Source organism: Vipera berus (genome assembly GCF_964194415.1).
Source record: "Vipera berus genome assembly, chromosome: 3".
Lineage (NCBI taxonomy): Eukaryota > Metazoa > Chordata > Lepidosauria > Squamata > Viperidae > Vipera > Vipera berus.
In genome coordinates, this window is record NC_138204.1 from 133,449,046 (window position 1) to 133,461,877 (window position 12,832).

The 12,832-nt window shown below is 38.1% G+C and overlaps 1 protein-coding gene across 2 annotated transcripts in view; it reads right to left on the reverse strand.

Annotated features, from left to right (window-relative positions):
* CDH18 (cadherin 18) overlaps positions 1-12,832 on the reverse strand; it is a gene marked incomplete at its 5' end in the record, with an annotated part of 209,102 nt that overhangs the window by 49,195 nt on the left and 147,075 nt on the right. For both annotated transcript variants that reach the window (XM_081323254.1, XM_081323253.1), the window contains 2 exons: positions 3,913-4,166; positions 10,994-11,181. In XM_081323254.1, coding sequence (XP_081179380.1) covers positions 3,913-4,166; positions 10,994-11,181 — 442 coding nt within the window. The remainder of the gene's footprint in view (positions 1-3,912; positions 4,167-10,993; positions 11,182-12,832) is intronic.

The window sequence follows — 12,832 nt, forward strand, 5'->3', positions numbered from 1 at the left end:
GCCAAATAGTATGCAGTCAAAAATATGAATTCAATTCCAAATTGGGGATCAAGGTAATATCACTATAAGCAATAGTATAAATATTGTACAGAGTAGTTTTGGGGATTCCTAGGATAATGTGGGATGACAACTATCCATAATATTTATATCATAATTTGATAAATGAAACTGTGTGTACTGTCTGGTAACAAACAGTTTTATATTTGCAAGTAATACTCTTGCATTTTTATGAATTCATAAAAATGCAATTCTGTTATAATAAATTCATGGTAATTATTCAGTTGTAATCTTGATAATACCAAACACAAAAGGTATGCTTTAATTAATATCAATATCTGCATGCCTATAAAAACACAATTAAATTTAGAAATGGATCTTTTCCATACTGTTAAAGAACTCACAACTATTTTGTGATAAAAAGGATTAGGCTTCCCGGCATAAATCTAGAAGGATTTTGGGTTCATTTTGTTCAAAGGGTTTATTCTAATTCTACCTTGAAATTATTTATCCTCAGAATTTATCCATTTAGAAAAAGCAACTTAATCTTTATTTTAGTTGAAACAAAACAAAGCCTTCTACTTTCAGAAGTATTATGTTTAAAAATTAACATATCAATTCTATTATATTAGGTTTAACGTACAATTTGTTCATCTACTTGGAAGGAAACTATATTGAGTTCAGCAAAGCATATTCCTTAGTAAGTGGATTTTGGATTGCAACTTTAAGCTTTCATTGAAGGAGAATAAATATTTCTGTAGAGGCAAAATGCAGATTCAAATATGGAAAGTTAACACGCTCCGTTTCCAAAATTTGCCTCATTGGAGGCATTCCATATTGAAATGATTTCCCGATTTGTGGTATCATACTGCCTCACCTTAAGTGCTATGATCCTTAACTGCACAGAATGAATCTTTGGATATTATGACATTCATCATTTACAAGATCTCATATTCTTATATATAATGCAAGGTATCATAAATTCCCTTAGTTTAATACTCTTCCACTGAAACAGAACCACTGGAAGGGAAGGTGGAGACTAAATGGATTTCAATCATCAACATGGCAATGGGCAAGACTGCCTGTCGTCCTATAGGAAGATGGGATAAGTTACAGACATGCATTATACACAAAGCTAAGCCATGGCTTATTCAACTATTGTTTGTTAATTAAAGTACGACTGACTGGATTGGGACTACCTGCTAAGACAAAATTAAATGGCATTGTGATTTAGTGCAATTTGTGAATGTCTTGATGCTCTCTAAGCTTGGTTGTTTGCTTGCAGGCATTTCATTACACAGCTAGGTAACATCATCAGTGCTAGTATGAGGTTTTCCCTGTCAGTGTTAGTGAGAATGTGATTATGTCCTTCGTAGTTTCCTTGATTAGGGTATTGTTTTCTGCTTGTCAATCCCTGCTTATCTGGGCGTTGGCTAATGGAGAGGATCTGTTCTGATCTTTTTATTTCTTTAGCATTTTTATTGTCTTTTTTGAATGGCGTGTAAATGTGGTTTATCTCTATGTCCATTTACAGTATGTTTAATTTGTCTGAATGCCAAGCTTCCAAAAATACCCCAGTTTTGTTGAAGTTGGCTTGGTCTAATTTTTTTTTTTATTTTTATTCCATTTATATCCCGCCCTTCTCTGAAGACTCAGGGCGGCTTACAAGCTTAGCAGTAGCCTTCATTCTATGTATATGCCTGCTTATTAGGGCTTTCGCCCCCCCCAAGCGGCATTATTACAAAGTCAGCTTATTGCCCCCAACAATCTGGGTCCTCATTTTACCTACCTCGGAAGGATGGAAGGCTGAGTCAACCTTGAGCCTGGTGGGACTTGAACCTGCACTAATTGCAGGCAGCTGGTGTTACTTAAGGAGGCATTAGCCCGCTGCTCCACCAAGGCTCTTTAAATGCTAACAGTTTCCCAGTTGAAACTATTAAGTGGTTTAGTCTGTCCATGCATTGTGACATTAAGTTGTTTTTCAACTGGTGTTCATGGAGGCAGTTTGTTAATCTTCTGCCTGTCTGTCCCACATAGTGGCTGTTACAGTCCTTCAGCTGTAAGTTGCTGCAATTTGTCAGTGCAACTATGGTTTTAGTTCTGCAACAATATTGCAAAATGTCATGTTCTGCTGTTTACAAAGCAGCAGTTGAAAAACCCTCTGTCAAACCAGACATGGGCCAATGGGTTTCTATGTACATGTAGTGCAATGATCTTAAACCCTCTTCTCATAAATACACATGAGACCTTTAGTTATATAAATGATGCTTTCATTATTCTGAATCTTGAGCCTATCTTCTAATGCAGGGGTGTCAAACTGCTGGCCCACAGGCCGGATGCATCATAGCAAAACTGTGCCCACCCCATTGCCGGCAATGGCAAAAAAGTCACAATACGTCATGACATGTCACATGATATTGTGAGTTTGACACCCTTGTTCTAATGTATTAGTTATTTCCCACCAGCTTGGTATTGTCTGCAAACTTGATGAGTTCCCCTTCTACTGAACCCAAGACCCAGTATGTTTCCCTCTCTGTTGGAATACCTGCTGAGTGTGATTGATCATCCAAATGCAAATACATTTTGTGATGGTACTGTCTATCCCATATTTTTCTATCTTACCAAGAAGAAGCTGGTGGTCTACTTTGTCAGATGCCTTACTAAGGCTAAGTATATTACGTCCACAGCATTTCGCTGGTCCAGTACTTTAGTTAGTTTATCAAAAAACGCAATAAGATTTGTCTAGCATGATCTATTTTAACCAAATGCATGCTGGCTTCTAGTAATATCACCTTGTTTGTTTCTAGGTGCTCATAAATCCTTTGCTTGATTATCTTTTCCAGGATTTTCCCAGGTATTGATATCAAGTTGATTGGCCTATGGATCTATTTCCCTCCCTTTTTATAGATTGGAACCACATTGGCCGTTTTCCAATCTTTAGGTTTCAGTAATTAAGCAATACTTTCATGCTTATTTCCAAAATCTAGAAAAACTGTCAAACTGCTTCAATCCTTGAGTCAACACTGGTACAAAAAATGCTTTGTCGCTGCTTATCAAACAAAAATTCATAATCCCCCTACAGTCTCCCCTTAGTAAAATAGTAGTTTATTTAAAAATTCAGTTCATATTTGATTGGAAGCCACCCAGAATTAGTTATAAGGTAGGCAGCTATACAGTGTAAATGTGTTTAAATAAATATTAAATGAAATTTTTCCCACAATAGGCTAAACTGTAGCCTATGAAAACCACAATGGCTGGATCCATAAATGTCATAAATCAAAACAAAACAAAACATCTAACAGCTTCATCAAATGAATAAACCCCACAAAATAGTTCATTCCAACACGTTCTGTCTAGAATTGTCTGAGAGTCCCAATTTCCCCAGAGATCCTTTTACCCAAACATACTGAAACCTGGGTATCTTCTCACCAGTCTAATGTACACTTCAATTTTACTAGAAATATAACACTGAAAATATGTATCCTCTGCATTATACCTTTACTGTAAGTTGGCCGAAAACATGAGCGAATCAGTCAATGAAGAAAATATTTGTGTAAGTTACAACAATTTAAAAAATGCTCCCCACAACCCCCAGCTCAGTCCAAACTGAACATGCTCCAGTAGCCACAGTTATCAGTTTGAGAAAAAAACATGGAATAGGAATGGAAAGGAACAGGACAAGTTGGTAACCATTGGATAACCTGAATTTTGCTGCTGTCCAAATTGTTATTTAAATAGCTGTCCATAAATTTACATTATACAGTACCTTCTAATGTTAAATTGCTGGAAAGTTTAGGGCATGTGTAAGGAGTGATATAGTCAAGATTTCCATCGTTGGATCATAAGGAACACTTTATTCACCCCAGTCCATCACCCCATTCCCACTGTTACGAAGAGCCGTTAATACTACCATACCTTACTAAGTTGTTAGCACTATCTGGATCTTGTGCTGTTACTGTGCCCACAGTTGTTCCAATTTTTGCATTTTCATAAACCTCCATGACATAGGATGGAAGAGTGAACAATGGTGCCTCATCCACATCTCCAATAACGATCTTCAGCATAGTCACATCTTTAAAGGGTCCTAAATGTGAGAAGCGGAAATCGAGGTGGGTATTTGCTCCTTCTATGCTAAGAGTATAGGATTTCTTTTTTTCATAGTTGAGTGGCTGCGGGAAGAAAAAAATAACGTTGTATTACTATGGAGAATTGTTTTTTCAACTCTCAGTATAAAATGCAATTTTTTTTTCATTACCTTACGTGCAATGCCATGAATGCTTATAGCTTCTGAGACATTTATAAAATAGTTCTACAAGTAACAGCTCCCTTATTATAGTGGTAACCGCTCCCTAATTTGTGCTAGATTTGTAGTACTTTTGTTAATATTTCTTTTAGTTTCAAAACTCCACTTCTTTTGTGTGAAACTGTTGGACAAAATACTTGGAACCTATTTAAGTCATTTTCTCTAAGAGCTCTTTTGCTCTGAAAAATTTCCAGTCTATCCCTTTTTCAGTAGAGCAGTATTAACCATCTCCAGGTAGCCTTCAGCTGCAAATTTTGGGTTGTATTCATGCACTGAATGGCACCCGCAGCAACATCACTTGCATCTTTCTGGACAGGGGCATGAAGTGTGGTGGAGAGCAGAGCTCTGAGGTTTCTACGGGTTGAGCATTTAGGTGACAAATCTAGAAATCTATTGCAGAAATAGAGCAAAAAGGAGTGTGAAAGATGCATAGATAAAGTATGCAATTCTATCTGCCTTTTCCTGGGGTGTACTCGGTGCTTAATTAACTTACCCACTGTATTCAAACTGGGCATCCGAGCCAAGCTATTGCCCCTACCCATGAGGTTTGAGCAAGCCAAGGGATCCCTCATCAGAGGTGCTCCTGCCATGCACCTAACCGAACCTGTGCATTTGGAAATGGGTCAGCATTGGGAAATCATCCATTTTGTGGTGGTTCTGAAGATGACTGAATGCCCCACAGCATTCACCATCGTAGTCCCATCCAGGTAGGCATAAGTGTAGCGATCTAAATCACCCCACACCTGGTTTAAAAAGGTCAGCTTCTCAGGATCCCATCAAAGGTAGGCTTTATGAGAGGTGGCTCGGACCTCAGCTGCCTGCACTTGCTGCTGGGCTTGGGGACTTGCTGGTCCTGGGGACGTGGCCAAACCATTCCCCAGACTTCTCTTGGCTGGTCTCTGGGACTGGCATCCTGAGGCTGCGGCAATGGACTTGGCTGGGATACAGGGCTTGGTATCACTGCTGGTTGGGGGATGGGCAGATTAACATGTACAATATTTGGTTACTGGCTCTAGCATCCTTATGCACACGGTTGCCTGCAACATCTTTGACTGAGTTGACAACCTTGAGATTCAATAAAAAAGCACTATTCATGGTTCTAATATCCCCTAATAATCTTTTGTGTGTGCTTATGTGTGCGTGTGTGTGTTTTCTCCCATGAGATTATCTTTTTTTCTGATTCCCACTCAATATTGTCCTCCTTGGCAACAAAATAATTACATAATATGTAAATTACATAAGAGTTTAAATTATTGAATTTCTTTTAACTAATTTTTGACAGATACAAAATTAATTAGGGTAGAGTTGAGAGTAGAGATTATTTTAAAACTACATAATGCCAAAAAAATCCCAGGTATGGATGAAAACTCGTAAGTCAAATATTTATGAGATTCTTGCCTCTATTTCTTATCAATATTTAATAATAATATTTCTGGAAGTTTGAGAGAACCTCTCTTTACATAATAACAATAGTATGTACAGTATCCAAGAATAAGCCTGATCATACCTGTTTACATTCTCATAACCATACGTCTACTTGATTTAGGCCAAACAATCCAGCCAAATCAGGTTGTGCTTGTTTTCTCATTAAGGATCATTAAGGCCTTAATGTGATTCAGGACCAGTCACCCCTGGACTACAGTTGGCACTGATTTGTAATGTATTCCCATTTTGAATCGATCCTTGACTTTTCCTTTTTTCTCAATTATAAGAACAAAAAATGAAACAAAACAAGTTGTGCTGTGTGCTGTGTGTACTATTCTGTCTGCTACCCATCTATTTGATGAAGATCCATTTGGAGCTTCATCAAAATGTTTGCTGGATCTCTCAGGCTACTTTATATGGCTGGAGATTCAATGAGGAAATTCAGCTGTCAGTAAAGCTGATTCACGAAATGGCTCCCACAATCAGCTGCTGAATGATATGAACATGGAAGGCTGAGGCATAAATGTTCCCTACAAGGTCGATACTATGCAGAGCTCATCTTGGATAAGGAAATAATGGATTTAATCAGGGAGGAGGGAAAGTACAATGTGGCTAATGTATCTTTTAGGGTGCTTTGCATATGAAACAGGAGTTGATGTGGCAATGCTCATTGAAAATTCACTTTAGTTTCTTATATTTATTTATTTAATCTTCTCAAGGACTTTTCTGGACAATAAGGGTGAAAAAAGAAAGCAGAAGAGTTATTTTTACTTTAATACTAAAATTATCAATGCTTTTTTTTTTCAGATCAAGCATGAAAATATGGATAATGTCAGTGACCATTATTTATTACTTACTCTGCAAGTCTAATGTTTTATGCAATTTCTTGAGGAGCTGAAAGGCTTATATGCACTGAAAGGTTTTCTCATTGACATTTTCATTCCTAGTTAATTATTACTTCCATAAACACACAAAGTGGAATATTAGCTTAATGTCCTCTTGTGAAATAAATACTGGTAGTTTTATAGGACTCTGTAATTCAAATATTCTTCACAGATAAAATGTGAAATAGCAGGGTCTTGCCAAGTTATACATCCTTAGGCATTAGATTCAGAACTACTATAAAGCCGAGGCCAAGAACCAGGCTAATTAATCTACTGAAAACCAGAGATTAAATCAATCCTGGTAGGCAAAGACAGAAAAGGAAGAGGAGAAGGAGGAGGAAGAGGAGGGGTTAGGATTAGGGTTCTGCTTCAAAACTTTGACTGCAGACGTGGAATAAGAAAAAGAAAAGCAGCAAATAGTGTGCAAACCTCCATTCTATACCCACTTTAAAATTTTCTATATGCCAACTCAATATTTAAGAGGATAGTATTTGTTTTTATGTGTAACAATGGATTGTCATCTTTAGATATAGCAGGCACTAATTAGCAATTTATATGAATTTTTCTTTCATGGTTGTATTACCATCTTTTTTGCAATTCTAGTAGAGATGATAATTTATGCCAGCAAGATTGTCATGAGTGTATAGGAGAGTAGGACATCTGGATTAGGGTCTAGGACCGTGGTGGCAAACCTATGGCACAGGTACCAAAGGTGGCATGCAGAGCCCTCTCTGTGGGCATGTGGCCCCAGTCCTAGGCCTTCAGCTGGGTTTTATAAAACCTTTTTGCTTTAGGCCTCCGTTGCCATGTGCAAGAAAAAAAAAGGTTCAATCAATCAATCAATGTCAAATTCTCACCAGAAAAAAAGATCTCACAAAGTTGGAATTGATTGATTGAACTTTTTAGTCCCACCCAGTCTGCTGTTACCACTGCAGCCACACCAACCCAATGGGCCACACCCACCCAAAGGGCCACTCCCTTTGTCTGGTGGTGAAAAGAAAGTCCGATGCTGTAAAGATTCTTTCTCCATAGGAACCTGGAATGTAAGATCCATGAATCAAGGAAAGCTGGACGTGGTCAAACAAGACATGACAAGACTGAACATCAACATCTTAGGTATCAGCGAACTAAAATGGACAGGAATGGGTGAATTTAATTCAGATGACCATCAGGTATACTACTGTGGACAAGAATCCCTCAGAAGAAATGGAGTATTCTTCATAGTTAATAAAAGAGTAGGAAAAGCAATACTGGGATACAATCCTCAAAATGACAGAATGATCTCAGTTCGAATCCAAGGCAAACCATTCAATATCACAGTAGTCCAAGTCTATGCCCCAACCACCAATGCTGAAGAGGATGAAATTGACCGGTTCTATGAAGCCCTACAGCACCTTATAGAACTAACACCAAAAACTGATGTCCTTATCATCATGGGGGATTGGAATGCTAAAGTAGGAAGCCAAAAGATAACCGGAATAACAGGCAAGTTTGGCCTTGGAGTACAAAATGAAGCAGGGCACAGGCTGATAGAATTTTGTCAAGAGAATACAATGGTCATAGCAAACACTCTTTTCCAACAACCCAAGAGACGGCTCTACACATGGACATCACCAGATGGTCAACACAGAAATCAGATTGACTATGTGCTCTGCAGCCAAAGATGGAGAAGCTCTATACAGTCAGTAAAAACAAGACCAGGAGCTGACTGTGGCTCAGACCATGAGCTTCTCGTTGCAAACTTTAGGCTTAAACTGAAGAAAGTAGGGAAAAGCACTAGGCCACTCAGGTATGAATTAAATCATATCCCTGTTGAATATACAGTAGAGGTGACAAATAGATTTAAGGAATTAGATCTGATAGACACACTGCCTGAAGAACTATGGACAGAGGTTCGCAACATTGTACAACAGGTAGCAACCAAAATCATCCCAAAGAAAAAGAAATGCAAGAAAGCAAAATGGTTGTCTGAGGAAGCTTTGCAAATAGCTGAGGAAAGGAGAGAAGTGAAAGGCAAGGGAGAAAGAGAAAGATACACCCAATTGAATGCAGAATTCCAGAGAATAGCTAGAAGAGATAAGAATGCCTTCCTAAATGAACAGTGCAAAGAAACAGAAGAAAACAATAGAATAGGGAGGACCAGAGATCGTTTCAAGAAAATTGGAGAGATGAAGGGAATGTTTCATGCAAAAATGGGCATGAAAAAGGACCAAAATGGCAGGGACCTAACAGAGGCAGAATAGATTAAGAAGAGGTGGCAAAATTACACAGAAGAACTATACAAGAACGAACTTAACATCCCTGATAATCACAATGAGGTGGTCATTGACCTCGAGCCAGACATCCTAGAATGTGAAGTGAAGTGGGCCTTAGAAAAGCTGAGCAACAACAAAGCTAGTGGAGCTGACAGTATTCCAGCTGAGCTATTCAAAATCTTAAAAAACAATGCAGTAAAAGTGCTACGCTCAATTTGCCAGCAAATTTGGAAAACTCAACAGTGGCCACAGGATTGGAAAAGATCAGTTTACATTCCAATTCCAAAGAAAGGCAGTGCCAAAGAATGTTCAAACTATCGCACCATTGCTCTCATTTCTCATGCTAGTAAAGTTATGCTTAAAATCCTACAAGCTAGACTCCAGCAGTATGTGGATCGAGAACTACCAGAAGTACAGGCAGGATTTCGAAGAGGCAGAGGAACTAGAGATCAAATTGCCAACATACGCTGGATCATGGAGAAAGCTAGAGAGTTCCAGAAAAACATCTACTTCTGCTTCATTGACTATGCTAAAGCCTTTGATTGTGTGGATCATAACAAACTGTGGCAAGTTCTTAAAGAGATAGGCGTACCAGACCATCTTATTTGTCTCTTGAGAAACCTATATGTGGGCCAAGAAGCAACAGTGAGAACTGGATACAGAACAACTGATTGGTTCAAAATTGGGAAAGGAGTCCGGCAAGGCTGTATATTGTCTCCCTGCCTATTTAACTTATATGCAGAACACATCATGATAAAGGCAGGGCTAGATGAATCAAAAGTTGGAATTAAGATTGCCAGGAGAAATATTAACAACCTAAGATATGCAGATAATACCACTCTAATGGCAGAAAGTGAAGAGGAACTAAAGAGCCTCTTGTTGCGGGTGAAGAAAGAGAGTGGAAAACTTGGGTTGAAACTTAACATTAAACAAACCAAGATCATGGCATCCAGCCCCTCAATTCCTGGCAAATAGATGGGGAAGAAATGGAGGTAGTGACAGATTTTATTTTCCTGGGCTCCAAGATCACTGCAGATGGGGACTGTAGCCAAGAAATTAAAAGATGCTTGCTCCTCGGGAGGAATGCCATGGCAAATCTAGACAGCACACTAAAAAGCAGAGACATCACCCTGTCAACAAATGCGCGTATAGTCAAGGCTATGGTCTTCCCAGTTGCAATGTATGGCAGTGAAATTTGGACCATAAAAAAGGCTGAGCGCCAAAGAATTGAGGCCTTTGAACTATGGTGCTGGAGAAGACTCCTGTGAGTCCCTTGGATTGCAAGGCGATCCAACCGGTCAGTCCTAGAGGAGATCAACCCTGACTGCTCTTTAGAAGGCCAGATCCTAAAGCTAAAACTCAAATACTTTGGCCACCTAATGAGAAGGAAGGACTCAGTGGAGAAGAGCCTAATGCTGGGAAAGATTGAGGGCAAGAGAAGAAGGGGTCGACAGAGAATGAGGTGGCTGGATGGAGTCACTGAAGCAGTAGACATGAGCCTAAATGGACTCCAGAAGATGGTAGAGGACAGGAAGGCCTGGAGGAACGTTGTCCATAGGCTCGCGATGGGTCGGACACGACTTTACAGCTAACAACAACAACCCTTATTTTTAATAGTGCCTTATTTTTTACTACAGCACATTTATTTATTTTTTCCTCATCTCCATCTTCATGGCAGAATATGACCCCTGACTTGCCATTCAAAGAAAAGTATGATCCTCATCTCAAAAAAAATTGAGAGCCCTTGGTTTAAACAATGAATTGCAAAGTTATATAGAAAGAAAATGCTACTTTTTAAAGTATGGTGAAACTTAATAGGATAGGATACTTTTGTTGGATCATGATTCACTTTCCACCAGTCCCTTTTGTATTTTTCCTATTGGTACTGTGTCTCCACTGGAGATCAGTTAGAGGAAAAATGATTTAGAAAATAAAATTACAGCAGGGTAAACTACAGCAGTGAAGAGATTTTGAATTCAATTATGTTCCCCTTGAAATGGTATATATCCAAACACACGACAGGAACAATTCTAGACTTAAATAAATATTTTGCTAGGTCCTAATTTGCCAAGGATTCTAGGATGTTTAATATCATTCACAAAGAAATATTTTGCAATTATTTTGCTTACCTTCTTCAAGGAAATAATTCCTTCCCGTGTTTCTTTGTCAGTTGATATGGAAAATATTCCAGAACCATCCCCATTTATGATACTGTATTTCATGTCTGCATTTGACCCTATGTCTGCATCAGTGGCCTTGATTTTGCCTACAGCAGAACCAACCTGTGCTGATTCAGGAACATACAGCTGATAATGTTCTGAAAAATATAACAATAGTATGAGGCAATTTTTCTAGTAATACAGTTTTAGAAGGATTTCAAAAATAGCACAGAAGGGACAAATTCAGTGAAATACATGAAACATAAATTGCATCATCAATTTATAGCATCTGTTCTAGACTGATTGTAAAGTTTGTAGGATGCTGCTCCCTGGAAGAATAAAACAACAAAATAAAGAATTCCAACAAAACAAACAATTTACACTTATGTATAACTACCACCATCATGCATCCCACCTTTTATTTTTAACTGGGGATGAAGCAGTCTGTTTGGAAATGGAGCAACAGACTATTCTAAGTCCTACTCAAAATATATATCCAAACAATGAGAATTACCAACAGTCTTTTACATAATCCAAATTAACAAAACACAATTGGTATGTTCAACATGCTATGCCAAGATAAAGAAATCACATTATGATTGAACATGATGGCCTTATTCAGAAAATAAGCTAGGACAATGGCTAGCTTCCCACACAACTCATTTCAATAACCCTGTAAGTTACCAAAATTTATTTGTTTATACAAGTTGTAGAGTAAGACGAATAGCAGAATTAGATTAGATTAGCTACATACTGTCATTTATCACAAACTGGTTACTAACAGTTGCTACTTAAGAGAGGTAAAAAAACAGTAGAAAAGGTTGTTCATCCCAACAATGTTCTCAGTCATCTACTTGTATATCAGTTACCAATAAATCTTCCTGAAATAAAATTTGTCCTGGATACCAAAGCACATTAATCAAAAGGAAGTTAACTCTGAAAGAAAATAATCTCAAGAGATTTCAGTTGTAGAAGCACATCATCTCAAGGAGAGAAATTGTAGTGTCTGTAAAATCCAAACTGCACAAGGAGAATGCAAATCTTGCTAGACCTTGGACACCACGCAGCTATAGCTCTTCCAGACACACTGTGGCCCTAGCTTAATATTCTACTTTGAATGGGAAGCCCACAAACATGAAATAAAAGCAACAGCCTACTGCTGTTATTCTTCACTGTAGAAGTTGAAATTCTGAAGTAATCTTTAAAAGCCATCAAAGCTAGTGGCCATAGGTTTTTCTTTTGACCAATTCCATAACTTTGTTGAGTGTGAAGAAGCACTGGCTTTCTTTGGGACTCATTTGTGTTAAATTCTTAGAAGTCGTGGTGTGTAATGCGACTCAGTAGTTTAAGTATAATAAAAATTTGAATGAACATAAAGGATCCGAGATCCTTTCTTTTGTTTCCTTGAATTGTTTGACTTTAAAACTGTAACAGCATCTTTGTCTTTGAAGCTACAAAGGAAAAAATAGAACACTTTTGAGCTTGCATCGTTCTTGCCTTCCAAATGGCCAGGGAAATGAGATCTGTAAATGTCACCGAGTTAAAAGCTAAGCAATTTAAAAACCCTGAAGTGAGTTCTCCTCCTCCTACATTGATGTGTCTTGTGATTGTTAGAAACTTTACCATTCAAAACTTTACTGCACTGAATCAGATTATTTCTTAAGCGAACATTTGTGCACCCACCAGCTGACCTTAAGATGAAAAGAAACAAAAACGTACTTGCACTCTGGGGCTAAGAAAACTACAATTATGACTGCAGTGGGTTTTGCAATACAGATGAAATTACCATTTGGTTATCTTGAGACATGT